The sequence below is a fragment of the Scatophagus argus genome, chromosome 7 (assembly GCF_020382885.2).
Source record: "Scatophagus argus isolate fScaArg1 chromosome 7, fScaArg1.pri, whole genome shotgun sequence".
Taxonomy (NCBI): domain Eukaryota; kingdom Metazoa; phylum Chordata; class Actinopteri; family Scatophagidae; genus Scatophagus; species Scatophagus argus.
In genome coordinates, this window is record NC_058499.1 from 11,679,095 (window position 1) to 11,702,417 (window position 23,323).

The 23,323-nt window shown below is 41.3% G+C and overlaps 4 protein-coding genes across 9 annotated transcripts; 2 read left to right on the forward strand and 2 right to left on the reverse strand.

Annotated features, from left to right (window-relative positions):
• Positions 1–58: 58 nt before the first annotated feature.
• On the forward strand, positions 59–5,859 carry si:dkey-24l11.2 (uncharacterized protein LOC100034462 homolog). Of its 5 annotated transcripts, none has more exons than XM_046393590.1 (12): positions 59–194; positions 1,329–1,946; positions 2,517–2,576; positions 2,668–2,720; positions 2,806–2,950; positions 3,090–3,439; positions 3,525–3,753; positions 3,860–3,974; positions 4,172–4,289; positions 4,505–4,616; positions 4,807–4,919; positions 5,075–5,859. In XM_046393590.1, the coding sequence occupies exons 2-12, from the start codon at positions 1,338–1,340 to the stop codon at positions 5,142–5,144; spliced, it is 1,974 nt and encodes a 657-aa protein (XP_046249546.1). In that variant the 5' UTR covers positions 59–194; positions 1,329–1,337; the 3' UTR covers positions 5,145–5,859. The 5 variants fall into 5 exon arrangements, with proteins under 5 accessions (XP_046249546.1, XP_046249547.1, XP_046249543.1 ...); XM_046393591.1 differs by lacking the exon at positions 59–194 and adding an exon at positions 272–299; XM_046393587.1 differs by lacking the exon at positions 59–194 and adding an exon at positions 314–465.
• Positions 5,860–5,998: 139 nt separating this feature from the next.
• On the forward strand, positions 5,999–7,259 carry ch25hl1.1 (cholesterol 25-hydroxylase like 1, tandem duplicate 1). Its single transcript, XM_046393593.1, has one exon. The coding sequence runs from the start codon at positions 6,102–6,104 to the stop codon at positions 6,930–6,932; it is 831 nt and encodes a 276-aa protein (XP_046249549.1). The 5' UTR covers positions 5,999–6,101; the 3' UTR covers positions 6,933–7,259.
• Positions 7,260–7,730: 471 nt separating this feature from the next.
• kti12 (KTI12 chromatin associated homolog) lies at positions 7,731–12,251 on the reverse strand. Its single transcript, XM_046393594.1, has 9 exons — positions 12,011–12,251; positions 11,097–11,148; positions 10,958–11,010; positions 10,818–10,873; positions 10,650–10,729; positions 10,332–10,491; positions 10,148–10,210; positions 8,726–8,794; positions 7,731–7,960 (listed from the first exon to the last, which is right to left on the reverse strand). The coding sequence occupies exons 1-9, from the start codon at positions 12,159–12,161 to the stop codon at positions 7,817–7,819; spliced, it is 828 nt and encodes a 275-aa protein (XP_046249550.1). The 5' UTR covers positions 12,162–12,251; the 3' UTR covers positions 7,731–7,816.
• A 1,293-nt stretch (positions 12,252–13,544) lies between these two features.
• On the reverse strand, positions 13,545–21,835 carry znf592 (zinc finger protein 592). 2 transcript variants are annotated; one of them, XM_046393586.1, is made up of 10 exons: positions 21,706–21,835; positions 21,114–21,200; positions 18,979–19,088; positions 18,289–18,467; positions 18,023–18,196; positions 17,777–17,936; positions 17,186–17,446; positions 16,313–16,425; positions 16,064–16,202; positions 13,545–15,947 (listed from the first exon to the last, which is right to left on the reverse strand). In XM_046393586.1, exons 2-10 carry the CDS (start codon positions 21,178–21,180, stop codon positions 15,426–15,428), a joined length of 1,725 nt encoding a protein of 574 aa, XP_046249542.1. In that variant the 5' UTR covers positions 21,181–21,200; positions 21,706–21,835; the 3' UTR covers positions 13,545–15,425. The 2 variants fall into 2 exon arrangements, with proteins under 2 accessions (XP_046249542.1, XP_046249541.1); XM_046393585.1 differs by having other exon boundaries at positions 18,979–21,200.
• Between the last annotated feature and the right edge of the window lie 1,488 nt (positions 21,836–23,323).

Genomic DNA, 23,323 nt, shown 5'->3' on the forward strand with positions numbered 1-23,323 from the left:
TTCACATGTCAAGAACTGACTTTGAACCTCAGCGTTTAAGACAACATGATTGATACCTCTCAACGGACTTAATGGCTGTTTGAGCGGCCGTCCGGAAAGAAGTGGCGATTTTACACTCCCAAACTGTAGAGGGCGACAAAACAAACCTATACCTACTGCTCCACGGAGGAACTTTCGAGGAACCCGTCTGTAAGGTAAATGTCCACAATCTCTATACGTTAGTCTGGTTTTGGTTGTGTCCTGGACCAGTTGTTACCCCTCCCCCCCCCCGCCCACCAATTGACTCGGAGTTTTTTGTCGTATGTACTGACACAAAATTACTGCGCTTGCTGCTTGTTATAACCGTCAAATACCGTACTTTGCCTTTAGGCTAGCATATAGCGCAGTGGGTTGAATTGAAATGAAAACAGTTAAAGCAACTTTTGACACTTTCGGAATAGACTCGGACATTTGTGTGTACTTGAGTTAATGTCACCGTCCAACAATAGCACCGTTTGGTTTAAACATTAACGAGACACTTCCACCTTCACGACTGCTTGTAAAGTTTAACTGCGAGAACAAAATGTAACGAAGGAAAAACGTTAACTTGTTTAACTGAAGATGCTGCTTGCTCCCACCAACTTTTACAGTTGGACCCATTCAAACCTTATCACATTTCCTGGTTAAAGTCCAGCGGAAATTTGAGTACGTGAGCTGATTCACGGAGACAAACTTGTTGTGGCCTACACAAGCCGAGCAGGCTGGGTAGTAGTAACGTTACTTCATATCTGTAGATCTTTCACAGTTGGATTTAGTTTTTGAGGGAAGCGGAGTAAAGTAAGTAGGCCCAAATTTAGTCTTCTTTTACTCATGACGCTTTTTTTTGTTGAACTGTCCACTACTCGTGTCCACAACAAAGCCGAAACCTGTGATGAGGGGTCTCAAGTAGAGCCGAACAGGTTGGGTGTCATTGTTTTAGCAGTTATTGTTCTTCAAACTGTGTGGCAGCAGTTTTGGGAAGACCCCAGTTTGTTTCTGTGGACAAAGGACATAAAGAAATGCTTTTCTTGTTTGACTGCTTGATTGTCCTCGTGTCAGTGAATAACTTCACTAAGGCTCTTCTTGCAACTGAATGAGAATAAAAAACCTGTCACCAGGTTTCACAGTCTTGTAGAAACTCTTCTTAGAACAGTGGATGCTCCTCTAAAAGCAGCATTAATGGCCATACTAAACACAAATGGGTGTTATGTTTGTGTGTCCGTGTACTTTTGTCTCTGCAATGTTTCTAATGTATGTGAAAGAAGCAGGTGAATCTTTTATAATCAGTGTCACTGTTTTCATTCATTCAGGTGAGAGTAATGATGGAGGAGGATGAGGTGGAGGTGACGCGTGAACCAGAGTCTGGGTTACATACACAGCAGCTGTGTCGCTTCTTCTCTCAAGGCAGACACTGCAGTTATGGGAAGAAATGCAGATTCCTACATATAAGAGATGATGCCAGAGGTCAGGAGAAGAAAACCACCGGGACACCCAGCCAATCAGATGTTGCATCTCCAACCTCAGAGGCCCCTGGAGGAAATGTGGAACACAGGCCTCCTTCCAATAGCAGCGCCAGGGTTGCCGCAGCAGCTGGCCACCGTCCCTGTCGCTATTTTCTTTCAGGCCACTGCACCATGGAAGACCGATGTCGCTTCTGGCATCCACCGCAGTTACCCCCCGTGGATGACCAACCTGTTTCTGGCAATTGCACAAGACCTGTGCAGAGGATGCCACCAGTACCCCATCCCAGCACCATCCAGGAGATCAAGCTGTGTGAGCTGACGGAGGATCTTGCCAAGCAGCTGCGAGACACGGAGATCAAGCAGTTGATCAAGCGCTTTCCCAAAGATCAGCTGATTATTCAGGAACAGAGTGATAGCAGTGTTGCTTATTACAGGGCGACTGTGAGGGCCACCGATCCAGACTGGGTAAAAGTATTTCCTTTCTCCTCTCATTCCCTAAGACTTTAGAGCTAAAACCCTCCCACATGTTATTCCTATAATACATCTTAGCTCTGTTTTTACATGCAAAGTCTCTCCTTAACTGATAAGCACAGAGTGAGGATGTGGCAGTGGCATTTGGAGACAAATCCTGAAGCCTCTCTATTGATAATAAATCGTAGAACTGTTCCCACTATGATGTAGCAGCACACATGGTGATTTCATTTTGATAGTGTTATAATTAATTAGCACAGGATAACATGGGATTTGGCCAATTAAGCTGCACCACTGAGATTAAATTAAGCGTATTTGTTATAAGAGAAATGGGGTAAAGCCGTGATTAAAATTTCGCTTTTTTGGCTCTTTTGAAAGCAAGTAATTTAGAAAGATATAACTTCTATTTCACTATTCCTAAAACATAGCCAAGTTTTTTTTCTGTAATTCAGTAATGAACTAACTCTAACACTTTCCATGTTTGGGTTTGACAGTAGATTACCCTGATGAAAATACTCTTCATTATGCTCTGGAAATAAACTAACTCTGCGTTTTAACTTGTAGCCTTTTGATCTGAAAGAAATTGACATCATGGTGAGCTTCCCAGACAATTACCCCCTGGAGGTAAAGACCACTGCTTTCATTCACACTCCACACTTTGCGATTGAACTAAAGTAAATGGTCGACATGAAAATCACCTTAATAATTTTCTTAGATCTTCTCACTGGATATACCGTTGGACCAGGATTTGCCGCCAGTAATGGCAAGGTAAAAGCATATGCTGTTTATTTTAACATTTAGTGTTTGTTCAAGTTGTTGCCGTTGACATTTATGTAAATCCTGGCCTACACAGACATGTACAGCAAGCATCAGTGGAGTGGCTTCGAGCCAAGCATGCAACCAATCAGCTTCTGGGAAAGGTAGAGCTGCTGTTTCGGCCTTTTCTTCGCTGGCTGGATCGTAGTTTGGAGAGACTGTTCACCGAAGGCGCCAGGCAGGTGAGACTGCAGTTTGCATGAACAGGAGATTGTGATAGTCTGTTTTCCCTTTAAATTTACTGAAATACACTGAGAATAACTGCTCTACATTATTTGCTTAACGCTGGACATTTTCTCTTGTTTTTCAATGTTTTTGCAGTTGAAAAAAGACATTGATTTGGAAAAAGCTGGATTGCAGTTCATATCATACCAGGAGCTCCAGGCAACAGTGTGTGAAAAATCTGGGAACGATCCCTCATCCGAGCCTGACCCTGAAACCCCTGCTGCAGACCAGGATGTCCGTGATGAAGGAAAACTGGAAGAGACCGAAGGTGATAAAGGGCAGCAGGAAGAGGAGGAGGAGGAGGAGGAAGCCAGTCATCTCGTGGAGAACATTAAGATCAGTGATCCCCGCAGAGGCACAGAGGTGAAGCTGCTTGGACTGAGGCTGGGAGAGAACACAGCCACCGTAGTGGCCCAACGAATCACGGTTTGTCTTCAGTGTAGCAGGTAAGAAAAAAAGAACTAAATGTCATCTCCGTATCACAAGTTTGTTTAATCAGTACGACCACAATGTCACACTGTCACTCTGCAGGTGTAAGGTAACTGCAGACCTGACACTGACTGGAAGGACACCCTGCACGGCTCAGTGTGAAAAGTGCAACGCAAGCATCAATGCTGCCTTCAGGCCCTGCATGCTGCACCATTACAGCGACGTCCTTGGGTACCTGGACCTTCACAATGCTGCACCTGTTGACCTTGTGCTTCAGGAGTGTGAAATCATTGTGGGCTGCCTCAGCTGCTCCCAGGAGGGTCCTGTGCAGGTGATGAAGCATGTTCTGTTTAACAGTGTCAGATATCACCTGAAGTAGCTGAAATGTGTCCTGATGAGCTCTGGTCTTTGCTTCCCCCCCTCCCGTCTTTCTTCAGAACCTTTCATATGGTCAAACAAAGGAGCTTAACTGTGAACACTGCCACAGCAAACTCAGTATTCTGGCTGAAAGCACAAGATTCCAGTATATTCAGCCACGCACCAACAGAACAGGTCAGAGCTCACCTACATTTGCTTTCAAAGGGATCAGCAGTGGTTTAAGGTCTTGCAGCAACAAACTGCCACAGTTGGCTCTCCGACACACATTGTTATTAAAAAGCTACAAAGCGCATGAAAACCAAAATATGAGCATTTACACATATGCTAAATGTTGGTCAGTATGATGTGCTTTTTTTCCCACTTTTGTACAGGTCCAAGTACTTCTGCTGTAAGTTATAAGTCGTTAAGAGATCCTGCTGTGCAAAAGGGGAAGCCACTGCCAGAAAAGGGAACGTGCAAACATTACAAACAGAGCCATCGCTGGTTAAGGTATCGCTGTATCCTGTTGCTTGTCTGATGTGAGAAAGACACTGGTATGGATGAAAAAAAGAAGACAAGATGATTAGACTTGTCTTTATGAGGTTTTGTTTATCAAGCATCTGCAAATGGACCTGAGTCACTATTTATGAAACCATTCACTGCAAAAAAATTCTATCACAGATGCACAGAATATCACGAAAACTTTGTCCTGTGACTGCCATCAGGTTTCCCTGCTGTGGTCGGACTTACCCGTGTGATGTGTGCCATGATGAGGACCAGGACCACCCCATGGAGCTGGCCACTAGGATGATCTGTGGCTACTGTGCCAAAGAGCAGGTGAGCTCTAAACTTGACATGATATTAAGATTACATTTTAGACACGGAGCTTATACTGTTATGCAGACTTTCACTCATTTCACCGAAGATAACAACTCTCATATCTGAGACAGATCATCGAGTCTGTCATGTATGTGTGTTGTCTCGGTTGGAGACAACTTTATCCGTGCATTGTTTGTTGTTGTTGTAGCCATATGGCAACGGAAAGCCTTGCATCAGCTGTGGAAGCATGATGACGAGAGGTACACGCACCCCCCACTGGGAGGGAGGACTGGGATGCAGGAACAAAGTCAAAATGAGCAGGTACGTTTACCTAACCACATCACGGCGAACAGTTGTTAACATGACTGATGAAAACATAATGGTAGCAGTAAAAACACTTTGTTCATTAAAAACATTGACACTTCTTTTCAGTGCATAAAAGGTTAAGAGTTTGTTTTTTTTTCCTGTCTCTTCAGAAATGATCGGCAAAAATACAGCAACACCAACAAAACGGTTTCAAGAAAGGCAGCCAGTCAAAAGAAGTAGTTGCGAAGGAGATTATTGCCTTAATTTTTAAAAACACATCATATGATTCATTACATGATTTCATTGAAATTGTCTGCTTTCCCCAAGAAATCCTGTTGTTATGATCCTTCAGTGTGAAGGGCTTTAATGTTGAAAAGCCTGAAGATTTTGTCTGGATTGAATTGGAGGACCTGTGATTGTTTGTTCAACTCAGGCACGTTTATCGCACGTTTTTCACTCTTCAAGTTACTAACTTATAGTAGGACAGACACAAACATTAAAAGAGAAATGCATGCTGATCATTTTCATAAATTGCACTTGGTTTTAAAAGATCAACCTGGTTAGTTAAAGTACTCTAGCTTTCTAATCTAGCGGTCCTGATTGATCCTCTCATTTTAAGAGATTTTACAGATCAATAACTGCATTAATTTACATGTATGGACTAAAATACAAAATAAGTCGGATCAGTTTATGATGCTTCAGCTTGAGGTGTCCAAATTCTTCTTCTGCAACTAAATGTTGCAGAAAACATTCTGACGATTTTTCCTAAACCGAACTGACACGTCATTACATGTCATGTGAACAGTTTCATCAGTGCTAACATAATTCAGTGTTAAGTCATTTTCATTTTAAGAGGTTGAGAATTTTCTGTGAAACAAAATGATGGTCTATTCAGCAGGTCAGAAAGCAGAAATATTTTCATCCTTCTTTTCATGCATTAAAATGTTTAACCTCACTCTCGCTGGTAAGAGTCAGTTTATTTTGTCTGATGCATGTTCTTGAATGGTCCTGTTGATCTTTTTCTGAACGTCTGTTTGTCTGTATTTGAGCTGCTGGGTTTACAAAAAAAAAAAAAAAAGCTGCTGGTGTGTTTGGAGCGAGAGAAAATCCTTTTCAGTCAAACTCCACTATATAAAGGCAGAACTTTGTCTTGATCCTGCTCCTCGCAGCAGCAGCAGCAGCAGCAGCAGCAGCGACATGTTGAACATTAGTGAGCTTCCTCTGCAGCTCCTGCCCTCCAGGGCCTCAGACCGTCTCCTGCAGCCGTTCTGGGACTATTTGCTTTTTCACCACAGGCCTCTCATCTCGTCACCTTTTTTTCCCGTCCTGCTCGCCTTCTCCAGCTATTTCTTCTTCAGTATACCTTTTGCTGCCCTGGACCTTCTGGGAGAAAGAGTGCATTTATTCTATCAGTACAAGATCCAGCCGGACAGGCAGCCAACAGTGGGAATGATGGCTAAGAGCTTCTTGACGGCGCTGTATAACCACGTGTTCTTTGTCCTGCCAACTGTCATAATTGCCATGTTCATCCTGCCTACACCAACACTGCCACAGGATGCTCCTACTCTATATCAAGTATTCACTGAGGGACTGGCTGTGCTTCTCCTCTTTGACACTCAGTACTACATTTGGCACGTCATACATCACAAACATCCACAGCTTTACCGGTGGATCCACGCAATCCACCATGAATACATGGCACCTTTCTCCTGGTCGACCGAGCAGCTCAGCATCCCAGAACTCATGACTGTTGGATTCTGGAGCAACCAGGATCCAGTTCTTTTGAAGTGCCACCCACTGAGCACATGGTGTATCACAGTTTTCAGTATCTGGATGTCTGTGGAGGACCACATAGGCTATGACCTGCCGTGGACTCTCAACCACCTGGTGCCTTTTGGCTTGCTGGGTGGTGCGCCGGCTCATGACATGCACCACCAGAAGCCAAGCAGTAACTACGCTCCTTTCTTCAGCCACTGGGACAGAATCTTTGGCACTGCGGTTCCCCTGAAGAAAAAAACCATAAGATGATAATAGCAAGCGAATGCAATTGTGTAAATACTGCATGTTGAGTTTTTTTCTTCATAGGATGGCATTACAGTTATTTTAGCAGTCACATTCTTTCCTTTTGTAAAATCCATTGTTTTGCTCTCTTCAGTAACTACTGACTGTAATTTTACAGCACTTGCTGTGTCCTTTCTGCTCCTTGAGGTTTTTTGTAGGCTATTGGACTAACTCAGCAATATACAAGTTTTATATATATATTTCCATGAATTTTCATTCTATTTTAATTTACAAAATACTCTCCCACTGTTGTTTCTGTTGGTGTTGTTTGGAATAAAAGTCATTTAAAAAGTTTTGTGTGCACAATCACTGACTAGTCATTCCAGTGAGGTAACCAACAGTAACTATTTACACTTGCAAGCGAAGCAGTTTTCCTGAGGGAAAACTTCCTGTTCTTTGCTTTTCTCACAATCTTCTTACATAATCCAAAATCTTTTAAAGAGCCTTACTCAGCAATATTTTCCTTCCAAGTTGCACAAAGGAGTAAGGAGCTTTTGAAAAATGTAAGTAGTTAGTCAGGCTTGTCACTTATTCAAGAATGAATGGAATTCGTTACAAAACACGTGAAAAATACATTATTCTAATAATCTAAGTACATGTGAAGGCAAAGTTCACATTGGACTTTGAGACATTACTGTGTTTAACATGCTGGTATTCCATATGGCTTTCAAGCGATTTTAATTTTTATTCCAAAGCTCATTTTGTTTAGGGTTGTAACTGAATCGAACTATTCTGAAATGGCAAGTAACACACAAACACACAAGAAATATTTAAATATATTTATTTGTTATTTGAAAATAATAATAATAATACTAATAATGATTAAAAAATTAAACCTATGCTATCAAAAGTCAGTGAAGACTCTTGTTCAAATACTGCACAAACATGTTGGAAATTTGTCCGCTCTTCTCTGTTGGGTGCATCTTGGTGTAGCTGATGAACTGGCGCCGTAGCTTCCTGAGCTCTGCCATGTTGATGCTCCTGGTGAGCTCGACGTTAAACATCAGGTTAAGGTAGTTTGAATGGAAAGCGTTCTGCCTGCAAGCTGCTCCCACATGAAGGCAGAAAATCAGCGTCATGTTTTCTAAAGTACAGCTAAGCACCGAAGTAACTAGAAAAAAGTGTTCAAATGTATCTAAAGGTCACAGTATTGCATCTTCCCTTTTAAAGGGAACGACACAAAGAAATAACATAAAGGACAGGAAGTTACTGACGTAATCTAAAATTATGCACCTGCCATTAAAATGTTGACCGGGGAGGAACCGAATGTACTATTTAGTTGGTTTCTGCTTGGACCAACACATTCAAAGGAAAAAATCAAAGTGTTTGCTTCTAAGAACGTCTCAAACGGTGCAGCTGCCAATGAAAATCCACTTATCTATGTAATTTGGTTTCTCTCCTCCATACGCATCCCACAGTGTGTTATTACAGACAAGACCTTTAACAGTGATCGGCTGCTGTGCCTTTCATTTAACTTCTTTGATGGACATGCATTCATCCCCTTCTAATAAGTCATTTGATATGGAGTGCTTTGTCTCCTGCTGCTGAGGGAATGTGACTTTCCTTGCGAGGCAGATGATGAAAATGAGTGGGCACAAATTAAAAAAGGCAAAACAAGTTTCAGATTAAAGTTGTGAAAGATCAGCGCTACCCGGACTCAAAACACAACTGCCAGAATCTGTTAAACGCAAAAAAAGATTCTTCGGAATTGAGTTTTAAATTTAAAAAAATGTGGACATGCAAATGAGTATAAAGGATATCTTTTCTGTTGCTCCTGGAACTGAAATGAGATCCCCGGGAACACTTGTCTTCTGTGCGTTAAAGATTGCCTGAAAAGAAATTCAAGAACTTTTACCACACAACACACAAGGTTATGTTCATGCTGACTAATACAGGTCCCAGGGTGTTTTGGATTGTAGGGAGTTCGAGAAGTGGGATCTGCACACTGAGAATTAAATGGACTGATGAATCACAGATAGAAAGTAACATTTACAGGGAATTTCTGCCAAAAACAAACAAATAAACAAAAAAAGGCCACCAGCAGGTGTACTCAATAGCTTATTAAGGAAACAGAGCAAGTGATTTCTCATTGGCTTAAAGCAATTAGCATCACACAGGCGCATCAATAGGTGGATAAATAATTACAGGAGCAAATGTTATTTACGAAACATGACACACAACCAGGCAGTGGGAGGACACACGGGTGAAAGCAAAGCATTCAGGGAGTCCATATATAAAGACATGCTGTTCACTCAGTACGCTGGACCTGCTTTTAACATTTAACTCCCTTCTTCTCCCGAGCCTGTGTGGTCAATAACAGTTGTGAGCCGGACTCCAGTATAGTGTTAAAACAAGACAACTCAAGTGTCAAAATCAATCAACATTAGGGTACCGATTTGACTCTCAGCTGCAGGGGGAGTTTCCCTCCTACACCCTCATTCATCACTGTGTTCTCCCTCCGTAAATGTATTGACTTCCGTATTAGTATATATACATTTATGTATTGCCTTTTTTTTTTTTTTTTTTTTTAAACACCTCATCTCCTGGAGTGGAATTATTTGCCTACCTATTGACATTATTTGATGGTTTGTGTGTTGCAATCACTCAATCTGTTCCCTTGATTTGCTATTCATGCCATATCCACGTCATACGAGATGAACTGCAGACACCGGAAAGATTCCCATGTTTACGTCACAAAAACGTTGTGACGAGAAGATAACACTGCGTCCATTAAATCTGAGTTTAATTACCTTGAACAATGGACTTCGATTGGCTTGAGACGTCCATGTTTGTTTGGCTGTCAGGCATTTCTGCCAAGCCAGATATATCAGCATTTTCGGAGAAGCAAGAGTTTCTAGGTCATAATTGCAGCTTGGGTGTTGACGTTGACACTATCCTCAAGTTGAAAACTGGTAATTACAACAACTCTGATATAACATTTACTTGGCATTAGTACACCAACTACTGGGCTGTAAAGACCTGCATTTAATGTACTGAAGAAAATGATGTGGAGTGAAGATTTTGTAAATTTATGTTCAGATGAAACATTTTTCTAAACATGACTCCTCCTTATTTTTAATTTTCAATGTGTGGGTCTCACTTTGGGAATCTGAAATGTGGCGTAACTCAAAAGACAGAATGGTTTCTGCAAAAAACCAAACTGAAAACACGAGAAGCCATACCATTAAGACATCCTGCGTGATCTTGTCCAACTCGTACAAGAAGTTTGCGGATGACAACGGTTGCTGCGGAGAAAAAGAATATCTCTTTTACCGTCAAGTAATCAAAAAGGCAGCATGACAGGGCATGTAGCTAATGAACACTGTGTGCTTGTGAAACAAAACAGCGCGTGCGTATGTCTCGTACACTCTGCATAGCCTGGTTCGGCGGGGGTGCTTTTCTTTTGAAAAGTGCATCACAAATGGCTTCATACGGAAGCGTGTCGTCTTTCAGGATGGTGAAGAGGGGATTGTCCCATCGGTTTCTGGAGTCTGGAGCTTCAAATCTCAGCACTAATGCATTAAAGCTGCGAAAAACAAATCAGATGACAGCCAATTTACAAAAAAAAAAAAAAAACAAACAAAAACTGGACACTTTTGTCGGTGAGGTGCATAAAGGCATTTTTTAAAAACCTATCCAAAAATAAAGACAGTGCTGCCACAGACGGACATGCTTGTCACTCACATGTCCTGGGTGTACTGCTCGGCAGGATCTCTGTCGGTGTTCCATGTTGAACTCACTTCATCTGACGTCAAACAGTATACCTTCATCAAACAAAAGCATGGGATATTGACTTGGGCCAGTGGTTTTCACATGCTGAAAATGTACTGGTTATTTCGCCAGCATACTTACCAGACAGTGTGGCGTCTGTGCGTGCTTGGTGAGACAGAACAGTTCATATCGGTAGCCTGTAAGACATTTTAACTTTCAAAAAGTAGCAGCATAAACAAACCGTACTGTTTGCATTACACAGTACTGTTTGCAAAATTTACCTTTAATGTAATTTAATGAATCCAAAATTACAATGTGATCCTTGTTGATTTTCCTAAAGGACAAATAAAGAAAAGGTTACAAGGGCTGCGAACATCACTGATGAACCGAGTCCACAAAACAGATCTGGAAAAAACCCACCTTTCTACTTCAGCTTTCAGGGACGCTCTGAGATTTTTTTCCTTTTGGGAATCTACAACATATCCAACAAATTTATATTACAGCAGGAGTATGCAAAAGTTGTGACTGTGCTATCAAACGATGGAAGTGTTATTTCATTGATTCAGCATCAGTTTTGATTTATACATTTTCATTTGATGAGAAGTTGACATCTTCTTTGTGTTTTTTTTTACTGTCCCAAATACAACATTTATTTATTTTACATTTAGTAGCACGTTTGCTTATTATCAGTACTGTTTCTATTGCATTATTGATCATTCAACTAATTTTAGCTGCCGATATCAGGAAATTCATGATACAGGGCCGTGAAAGAGATCCTGTAAGCCTGAAGTCAGACCCAAATATCCAAGTTATGAATGTACAGCTGTACCTACCGACATGTCAAAGAAAAAAACTACGGCTTCTTTTGTATAGAGTAGCGACTGTAATCCTGGTATGTCGTAAACTGTTACGATACGAGCCTTAATTACACTGTAGGATACACTTGATGAAACTCTGCCGCCAAACTCCATTCAAAATACTATTAAATTACTGCTGCGCCCCCCCCCAAAAAAACACACAAAAAAAACATAGCCGGTGGTGCACGAATGAGAAAGTCCTAATCAGTTTTCATCACAACTGCTACATAATCTTCACATTCAGAAACATGCCTATTTTAATAACACCATGTTTTTATGAAACCGGTTCCGCTGTTATGCACCACATTTCTACGCCATTAATAAATGCGCCTCAGTTCAGAAATACTGCGGTTGAATACCGTATGAAGTATTTGGTGCATAGCTGACATGCAAACTGACTTTTGACTGCTGATAAAATTTTAACACCTACAGACATGTGATAAACAACAGCACTGACACGGAGCTAGCTTAACTTGCCTGCGTAGACGGCGTTTTTCTCAACGTGCGGGGCTTCACCTCCCACAATATGAACCTTTCGGTCACAGTTATGTTCAAAATACACCTTCAGTTCTTCTGCCCTTCGTGTTTTACCACTACAGGGGTAACCACACATCACTATTAGAGGCATTACTATCGACACTATCACATAAACTAGCCTAGATGTGATGTGATGAAAAGCAAGTTGACACTTTCACCCGGATATGATTACTACAAACACCAACAGGGGGCGCCACACAGCTACTATTCTGAATTCAATTACTCAGCCATCCTTTCGCATCAGTTATGTGAAAATATATGGACTGATAGACACGAAGCACATTCTTTTGATGTATTTTTCTCTTTGTTAAAATAAAGGAATATTTCGAACCATAAATGAGTGAAAAATCACCAAGAAGGGCTGACAACTGATCTAGTTTCAGCACTAGTTTATTCACAGGTGCCATAAAGATTAGGTTCAAACAGGTGGAAGAGTCAAGAACAAAGTAGTGCCGGAATGGCATCACACTGTCATTATACAAAGTAACACAAGACATTAAAAAAAACAAAAAAAAACTTAAACATATTTAAATTGGAGCTTCTGAAACTCTTCATCAGTAGGATTTCATATTGTTAAGAGTAATGATGTAACAATATATGGCTGAAATGCTCCTCAAGCAGGATCTCCTCCTCATCTAAATGGATGGAAAAGTGAGAAAAACAATCAGTCGTACAGGTGATGAGTTATAATGTGTTATCAGCTAAATTACTACCTCTACTACTACTAATAACAATAATAATAAACTAACATGTCCAATGGTTGTTTCCGTTGTGTTAGACGGCCAGTTTTCAACATCTGAATGAGCAGCGCCTGCAGATCTTCCACTCGGTACAGAGGAACAACAGCTCTGACTTCAGTGGGAACAGTCGCATCTTCAAAGGCAGATTCCACAACACTTTTCTTGCCCATGAAATGCCCTTGATTAACACAAAATACAATCTCAACATAAACTATCCAGAAAGAAGAAAAAAAAAAAAAAGCTTTAAATAACAACACAATCTGAAATGATGTGCCAGAATGGTGTTATTTCTCTTACCTGTTGCCCACAGATTCCCCCTTGGATTCACCTTGATCTTTGAAACTTTATTTCTCAGCTCAGTTAAATCAAGAGTCATTGAAGACGTCATGGCAAGGTACGGGATAAGGATGAAAGAACACAGGAACCCTGCTCTGCAGATCTTTGTCAAAGCGCCTTTCATTCCTCAAAACGTCTTGTCCGCAATTCGGTGCTGGTTAATTAAAATCTCTGCTCTTCTGTTACCTTGGGGGCCGGGCAGTTATACAGACACGGTGCTCTTAATATTCTAATGAGATGAAGTCATCCATCTGTGGTTGGTTTCTTATTGGATGAATGATGCATATTACAAAGCCACGTGCCTCTCGTTATCCCATCCAAATACCATTACTTTCCTCCCCTGCATCCAATAGTTTTAAGACACAAGACTGTCTGTAACACAAAAGACAAGACAGATACAGAATTAAATGCACCAATTTATTTGTAAGTACTTAACGTAAACATTTCAGCAAGGCACGTGGGCCACTGCATGCTGAATAGATGTAATGGCTTAAGAAATGCTGTGAATCCAGGGTTCATTGGCTACTGTATGTACACAAGATACTTTCCTATACAAGTCCTCACTGTACACAGTATGAAAAGTACAAATATGTTGTTACAAAAGAATAAGTCGTGAACAAATCATTCTTTTCAGTCTCTGCATTTTAACAGCTGCAGAGTGGTGATTTAAGGACTGAAGATGACAGAGAAATGAAGAACTCAGATAGCACTTACATAGAAAAAGGTTCACTCGCCCAGTCAAGTCAATATGACCATATAGCCTTATTTTCATTCCCAAAATAATTTATAAAATTTAATAATGTGGGATAAGACACATTTACTAGCTTTTACATTGCACTGAGGTTACCTGCAACTCCTCCAATACTTTCATCACTGAACAATCACTGCCATGGACCATGGAGGTAGGAGCTGTCGTGTACTGAATACAAAACAAGAAGTGCTGCTTTACAAATCAAGACCTGTGAACAAAAAGTACCCCACATTATGAGGAATGATCGAAGAATTTTTTTTCCTCTGAAGCCACCACGGATTCAACAAAGTCCTCTGATCCCACTATCATTGTAATTATTATTGTTGTTCTTCTTCTCTGCAACTTTTTATTAACAGGTCCTGATTTATGAGATATTATCTCCGATATGCCGCCAGACTTCACTTTCACACATGCTCTGGATTATCCAAAACAATGTACCCTGATTTGACATAACCACTTGCCTGAAAAATACACTTCCGGCAATTTGAGGTATTTTCAATACTGCTGCACCACACATTCAATACCTCTCAATGTTTTCTATGAACACTCATTCGAGAAAAGAAAATCATTTAGAGAGAGAGAGAGAGAGATGGGGAGAGAGAGAGAGAGGGAGGGAGAGAGGGGGGGAGGGGGAGAGAGAGAGAGAGAGAGAGAGAGAGAGAGAGAGAGAGAGAGAGAGAGAGAGAGAGAGAGAGAGAGAGAGAGAGAGAAGGCCAGACCTGGGACATCACATGAGTCCACAAATCAAACATTTTCAGCAAACATTAAAACAAAATAATTTCAGAATGGGTTAAATAGTCAAAAAGAAAGTCTTTCTCGTAGCCTAACTTCAGTAGGCTTTGCTCAGTGAGAAAAACCCACCTGTATTTGAACTAACAGGATCGTTTTTCAAATAACTGTTTACCAAATATGCATAAATACGGCTTTTAAATGAATACTTAATTATACTATGTTTTGTAATAAATGGCGACTACAATTCTAGCATTGTACTGCAAATCAATTGCAACACAGTCATAAAAACTGATTCCCCTTCAGGTAATAGTGTGTAGCACTGAATACTTCAGACAACATAAAAGCAATTAAAACTACCATCGATTACAAAGGTGAAAATCCACCCCTTCACCGTTACATCGATCAATACCAAAAACTAGAACAGACATTCCTGAGTCTCCTGTCAGGGCGGTTAAAACAGTTTGGGGGGTGGACAAAAGAAAAATAATTTGTAATACGTGTGCAGGTATGTCTGAAAGGTAAAATGAACAAATTACCAACATGCAAAGTTAAACAAAAAGAACTGAAAAATGAACATTAAGTTGTTCATTTATGAAAATGCTGCTCTGTGCTAAATGTCAAAGATCTGCTTGAATATACTGCACAACCTCTGAACAACATGAGGGAAATGCCTAAATTGAAAAAAAAAAAAAAAAGGCCCAAACCTCCACGCGAAAACATCGGGCATCCCTTGTTACCTTCATATGAAAACTGAACATATTAAAGCAGCATTTAAGAGGCGCTGAGGTGTCTCTTTCTACCGGTGAGGGACAGCTCGTGTCTGAGAGTGAGCGCTCAGTTGTAATTTACTGCCTGCAATCTTGCCACAGTGCAGACTTGCTGGCTCTTCTGCCTGCGAGGGCTCAGGTTCACTAAGCTCCGGTAACAAGTTGTTCACCTCATCAGTATCTGCTGGTCTACCTGGCTGATTATCCTGCTCCATCTCCCTGGCTTCTGCTTCCTCCTCCTCCTCTTCTTCTTCTTCTTCTTTATCTTTCTCCTCCTCTTTGACTTTGTGAACAATGAAAAGATGTCTGTTGAGAGACAGCACAGACGTGAAACACAGGCCACAGTGAAGGCACTGAGGAGTGTTTTCATCGGTTTTATGCTGTGGGATGTGCTGCTGGAATTGCGTGCTGTCGTCTGTGATGAAACCGCACTTTGAACAGCGGAACTGAGTTTTCAGACGCTTTGCTGAAGGAGCCTCAAGACTGAAAGCGCGACCCCGCTCCTCCTCCTTCTCCTGCACGTCCACGGCAGGTCGTTCTGATAAAAGCCTCTGCAAATCACAAAAATTGCACACTTCAAAATGGTAACCTGTAAGATTCTTAACATTTGTACTTGTGCCTGTGGTTATTATTTTGTTCTTTACGTTAAAAATAACGAATAACCCACCTTCTCCAAAGGTTTTCTTGATTCCTGGGTGGCTGTTTGCATTTGGCGAAGATCTGGATTTTTGATTCCATGCATCACACTGATGTGGTTCTTCAACATCACACTTGTCGTGAATGTTGTTTTGGTATCCGTGCAATACCTGAAGTATTAAAAAAAATGTAAGTGGAACTGAATGATTTAGGAATGAATCTGATAAAACACTGAAGTCTGTGACAAAAACATCTTTCAAAGGTAAAAAAGAAATCTCACGCGCAAGTGTAGATTTTCTTTTTTCCATCATGGTCACTGCGAATATGTCTTCTCAGACTGGTTGTAGAGTTGAAAGACTGCTCACAATGTCGACATGGATACTTCTTCACTGACTGTTGGGGAAAAAAAAAGTTTCCTCCAACTTGCATTGTACTTGTTAACTTGAGGTAATCGTGAAGGTCACAGGTCATTATATACACACCAGCAACCACTGGGAAATTCACTGTTCCCATGACTATTTCCTCATTTCGACACGTCACAACATGCTGTGCTGAAATGACAGCGTCTTAACTCATAACGCCTACTAATTAGAGACACCACTCAGACTAACGTGCTGCTTAATGTTCACATTGTTTTCAGGTAGACTACATGACAAGGTAGCATTTGTTTCATTTATTGTTTCAGTTTCCCCCATGCAACAAAAAGGCTCACAATGAAACTCGAAGCTCACTGTGAAACTGAAGGCCTTGGCCTCAGTTGTTGCACATATAGTTCAGAGGTTCACAGCACATGAGGCATCTACACGCAAGGTGATTTCCAGTTGTCTGTCTTACCTCCGTCTGATATAATAGATACCCTTCTATTTTAACTCATACAGGTGTGTACACGCGATAGTGTGGGATACAAAGAGTAAATGTACATTCACACTATAAGGGGACACAATTAACAATAGTGTTTATAAGTATTGTACTTGAATTGAAAGCAACAGTGTATATGAAGTCAACAGAAATAAATTCCAGGACTAATCTGAGTGTGATCTTGTAGTTTGAGCTAACAGAAATTGCAGCAGAGTAAGCAACCCTATTTCACAAAGGCCGCTAATGTTTTAGTCGAACACACACATTTCCGCATGGGGAATTCATGGTCTCTCACCTTCCGGTGGGTGGTCTTCACGTGAGACACATAGGAGTCTCGTTCAGGGAACCACAGGAGACACTCCCCACAAGTCCAGCCAATGGGCTTCGCGCGAGATCTGCTGTCTTGCTCTGCCTTTTTTCTGGGACTATCTGTGTGCTTAACAGGACTGCGGCTCTTGTGACGTTGGACAGAATGAGCATCCTGGTGCAAGTCTGAGCTGTTTGTTTGCATCCTGCCGTTCTCTGTCTCTGCTGCCATGTTTCCTACATGAACACTCTGCAAAATAGCAAACACAAGGGAAAAAAAAAATCACTTCACATAACAAAAGCCTTATCCTCTGCTCCATGTCAATAATCACATACTACAAGTCATGGATTATTAAATGCAGAGTACTCATCATTTACTCAACTACTTCTCTTTTTCCAATATGGTTAAACAACACAACTTGACACTTAACAATGTTGCTGGACTGTGTGACTGCCAGGCGCATTTCTCTGCATTTTGTGCCTGATTTGAGGTAGGTAACCGAGTGTGTGAATAAATGTATACATTTAAATTTATACACATATAAAATATGTCTTCATAAAAAATACAATCAGAACTAACCTTGAAGTGGTGCATTAACATCTGCTTTTGTGGAAAGACTGAGTTGCATTCGGGACACTTGAACACAGATGTAACACGCTTGTTCGCATTCTGGTGGAAATGCTCATAGAGTAACTGCTTCTTCTTGAACACTGTCTCGCACGAACACTTAAAGATTAACCTGCAAAAGAGAGAGAAAACTGTTAAAATGAACCATAAAAAGAAATGTACTACTTTTAACAGTCAGGTCATGAGATGCTGACTTACTGCGGGGATGTTTTGCTGGCACTGTGCTTGTTTTTAAAATGCACTTCACAACTGTCATTGGTCTTGAAGGCAACAGGACAGATGGAGCACTTGTAAAACACTTCACAGTGTTTCTCCTCAATGTGAGTCTTTTGTCCTTGAAGGGTCTTGAAAACCATATCACAGTGAAGACATCTAGAAGGAAAGGAATCATAATGACACTATTCTGTTTATATTCTACTGAGTGTGTTTTAAATAAGGCCTGTCTTTCACGCTTGCTTACTTACTTGTACCAAGCCTTGCGAGCGTAGTGGAGACAGTTTTCCTTGACGTGCTTCTGTATGTCTGCAGAACGACTCAGGGCACCACACTCAGGACAGCAGTAAGGGGACTTGTGTGCATGTATGCGTTCGTGAGCTCTGAAGCTGCACTTGTTGGGTAACAGCATTGAGCACACATTACACATCTGTTTGATTAAAAAAAAATGAGAGAAATGTCAAAGAAACATGGATAATACACAAATACTGGTCACAGTGGCTATAAAAGACAAGAATGGTGATATTCTATATTTTTCTCATTGTCAGCAAATTTCATGAAAAGACTAAAACCAACAATAATCCTGCAAACAAGTATTACAGCCAGTGTAGGCAAAATCTGGCGTAGCGGAAGCCTCTTCCTCTGCACTGTAGACCTCACACATTGTATTAAAACTACAGTACAGTTTGAGTACAGTTTGCCTACACAAATAAAATGTCCAGTTGGTTTAAGATTTTACTATGCCTTTATAAAAACAAAGATTTTTGTAAGGTATATATGGGCTTGAAGCTGAATGCTACAGAAAGGCCCAGAAAGTCATAACATGTTGGGGGGACAGACACACTGCTGGTTTTGGTCTTTCTACTGGTGGTGCTGACAATAAGAAAAATACAGACTATCACTATCACCTCCCTACATCTTTCACTAAAACATCTACTCACTAGTCCTTCCACATCTTCTGATGGCCTCTGGTAATGGCCTGCAAGTGCTTTGTAGTCAGGCAACTGCTTGTTACACTCCAGGCAACGGAGTCGGTGGCGAATGACATTGTCTGGATATAGGGGCAGGACAGGTTGGTTTTTAGGTGAGAGTGATGGTGAGGTGTAAGGGTATGTGGTTACAGATTCAGTACTCAGGGCTGCAAACATTTGCTCCTCTGCTATGGGTTTCATATGGAGCTGTGTGCACTGCATCACCATTCCATTGTTCTTGTGCTCTCGTGCATGTGCCAACAAGGCACACTTGTTGAAGAACACCATCGTCTTTGCACAGTGCATACATCCTACTTCAATGTGAACACTCCTCCTGCTGTAATGATACGCAAGACTCCGCTCCACCCCGAAGGCGTCCCCACACTCAAGGCAGCAGTATCCGCGTGGTGGAAGGCTGATATTGCTCTCTGGAGGAGGGCTCAGGTTGGGCACATATGTAGGCACAGGGTTGGCATTGTTCAACAATCTGCTTAAGGTTCCAGCTGCTGTGTTAGGAGTGGACATGCATGGATGAGGTTTGGCTGTTTTTACCTGATGCACCAGTGGGACAGTGCTGTACACTGTGGAGGAGATTGTGTGTTGGTTTTGTTGATGAGAGGTGGACCGAGCAGCTACAGAAGCAGCAACACTGTGAGGGACTAGGTTCAGGCTAGCTAAGTGCATTGCTTTGGGAAGGAAGTTTGTGCTAGTTGCATGGCCTGCTGTGGCTGATCCTCTCTTTGGTTTCTGCCTTTGACGTGCAACCGATCGTTTGACAGAACCACTAGCATTATGGAATATTGTTGCAGACTGCTTTATGCCTGACCTCCTGGAGTTAGCCTCTGATCTGTTGTGCAAAACTCTGGCTGAGGATGAGCTAGCTGGTGTACCTTTCGTTTGTATTCCGGCAATGCCATCAACAACAGCACTTTGAGACTGATGAGGAGACGTATTACAGTAAGAATCTTCACTAATCATACTTTGTGATGGAGAGGATTCATACGCAGAATGAACTTCATCTGTTTCTGAATCAGGCAGCACACTGGTGACTGTCCGCTTGATCTGCCCAGATGTAGTTTTGATAGTCTTAATTCTGACCCTGGGTATTGCAGGAGGTGACCCAGATGCCAAAGCAGGGGATGCTTTACCACTACTATCACTGCAAATGCTTACTGGGCTATCAGAGGGTTTCATTAACCGTTTCACAGCTTCAAGCGGACTTCTGGGGCTTAGTGGGGATATAGGCACATTAGGACTTGCTTTCATGCAGTCGTTATGAACTGCTGAAGACTCTCTGGGATCTTTTTTAGCATTCAGAGCCACCAGAGCCTCAAGGCAAGAGGATAATTTAGATGTCTGAGATTTTACATGCGGATAAGAAGCGGGAACATCCACTGAGATTCCTGAATTGCAGTTTGTCTCAATAAGGTTTTGGTTAACACTCAGTGGAGGAAGTGCATTGTGTGTTCTAGGTGTTTTATCCATTTCATTGCTGACACAGATTTCAGAGGGCTCCAAACCTCTACAACTATCTGTTCTGCTGCTCTGAGTGTTTTTGGGAATATTAGAGTCCTTTGGACAGTCATCAAATATGCTGAGGTCCAGTTTTTTTGGATAGTCCGGGACTGAGGGTTCCACGAGCACTGAAGCTTCTGGGAAACAAGGTCTCTCTTTTGTATGCATTTCATCTCTACTATACTGGGTGTCTTCAGACTCAGGACTGGAGATGGGACTAAAATGAGAAAGTGACTGAGAAAATACTGGGGTTCCATCAGGTTTGTGCTGAACAGGTGCCTTTCCAAGAAGCTCTCTTGAACTCTCCCCATTCAGAGCTGAGACAAATGATTTGGAAAAGCCAGTGTTAGTTGTCTCAACAGTGTCAATGGAGGTGTCTTGTCCCCTGAATCCATTTTGCAACGCTGGTCCAAAGCCCTCCAATGACTCCTGGCGACTTGTGTTTTTCACAATAACACTTACAGCAGGGATATCTACTGTTGTGTCAGCTTGGTTACTCAGTAAAGTATCATCTAGACATATCCCTGTATGTTTCAGCTGACTCTCTGTCTCCTCGTGGCTCCCCTGGATGGGCTCTTTGGCATCCAAACCTGTGGCATCTGGGATGTCAAAGGCAGCCAGAAGATCATCAAAATCCGGGGTTTTCATGTCACCCATGGCTGCACAGGGTCATAAACCTACAGAAACACACACAGAGTTCGCTTAATGCGTTATCTCTCCGTCTAAACAGTGCACACTGCAGGTAGAATTTAATGAACTGTGTTAAGGATTAGACAGCTGTTTTACAATCTGACTAATAGCTGTTTAGCAGCGGGGTAATGCCCTCTGGGCTACCGTTAGCTTCAGCTGGCTAGCTAAATATTAACAAGGTCTGCTTCTCTTCGTGTATGCAGCTAGTATTTTGTACTAATGCATGCATTAACAGACTCACCTATATGCAAATAATCATTTAATACAGAATACAATGCACCTAGTGTTACTAAATATCAGTCCGTTCACATGCCGACTTAAATGAAAGTTTTTTGCTGTTAGCGTAGCTAGCAAGATACAGCTAGCTAGCCGAGTAGCTGCGCAACGGAGCCAAAGCAGTCAGTTAGCAATCTAGCTTAGCAACATGCTATCGCGCAAATCACTTAGCCAAGCTAGTAAACTCGTTACTTATCGAAGCACCAGTGCGCTTACCATTGGATCCCAGTTATGTTTAACAGCTCTACTAAATCAGCTATGTAGCCTGTTAGCTGTGGGCGCTAATTGTGTGGCAGGGTGTCATAGCTAGGCTACAAGCTGCTAGCGTTCGTTTTCCTTTTCCTCTAAGTGGAGGAGCCCTACACGTTGTCTTACAGGCGAGAGGCGGCGCTATTGAAACTATATAATATGCTATACAAGAGGAGGAATGCGATTTGTTGTCCTCAGTGGCTCAGCAGCCACAGTACACAAAAATTGATCTTATTACATCTGGTAAGACCTCAGAGGTATTTGCTTTACATTACTTCAAGTGATTTTGTCACTTCAGTCGATCGGCCAAGCTTCAAAAACACTGGACGATACAATTTCGTTCACAACATCATTCATTAGGCCCTCACTACCAGTGAAAGTTTCAGATGGACAGGTTTCAAATGGCTTGTAAAGGTGATGATACTAAACACACACACACAGCGACATTCATACTGAACAGCTGGATGTCTTAATAGCACATATATCCTTTGTTAGCCTCATCTTCAATTCAGTGTGGCAGCACTTTTTGGTTTTTTGTTGATCTTTGTCAGTGTCTGATCAGGATTAAAACCAGACATCAATGTAAATTCCTGCCAGCAAACTGGATATGTTGTAAGTCAAATGGCATTACAGAGAAATCAGGTATTGTTCGTTTTAAAATATATAAACCAAGAATTTCTTGGCAAGCTAGGCTATGTTGACACTGAATTGATTTGCCTTGTGAAATAAAGTAACACACGGATACTTAAATATATCATACTTAAATATTAAATTGACACTAAACTAGAACCCCAGTTTCCCAGTGGTATGTGTCGTCTTTTTGATTTAATGTGGCTTGTTCAAATGTATTATGGCAGGGAGGTGCAGGCTGGGTCTTCATGTTCTCTAGGAGATCCACGGCCTTTTAAGGAGTTAGTTTATGGTATCCTGTGAGACAGTCATGAGGGCAAAATACTCAAAACCTTCCTTCCCGCTAGTCAGATTGTATGACGGCACCAAGTCCTGTTAGGTTTACAGACACTCGAGCCCGCAGCACTTTGGAGACAAATAAAAAATAATTAAAAAAAAGCTTCAGTAATTATAAGCTTAACAAAATCAATTTACGTAACAGGACTTACCACGTGAAGTCGGTATTTACATTGAGGTAATGCTGTTGAAAAGATGAAACGAACTACAATTTGGAAGCAATTTATTTCTATATAGGTTTCCATTTGTTAGTCTGTTAATAAAGAATAATATGACTAAAGGGACGACTGGAAATACTGAATGGTACAATATTGCATTGATTCAGTTAAATATTACATAAAGGAAAGAATGGAATTACCAAATGGTGAGATATTACATAAATTCAGCATCATATTGCATAAATTATGTGCAATGTATAGTTGTGTCGTCCTTCTACAAGTGTTTCCACAGCTTTGATTGTCACATCTAAATTATCAGACTGACTCTGTTAGCAAAAGAGTTGATGGTGTATATAAAGACAATGTCTTGGGTTATTAACCCAAGGCATTCAGTGTTATGCTGCAAAATAAGTTCAGGTCATTACATTTTGCTAATGAATTTCAGGGCAAGTGAGGCTTTC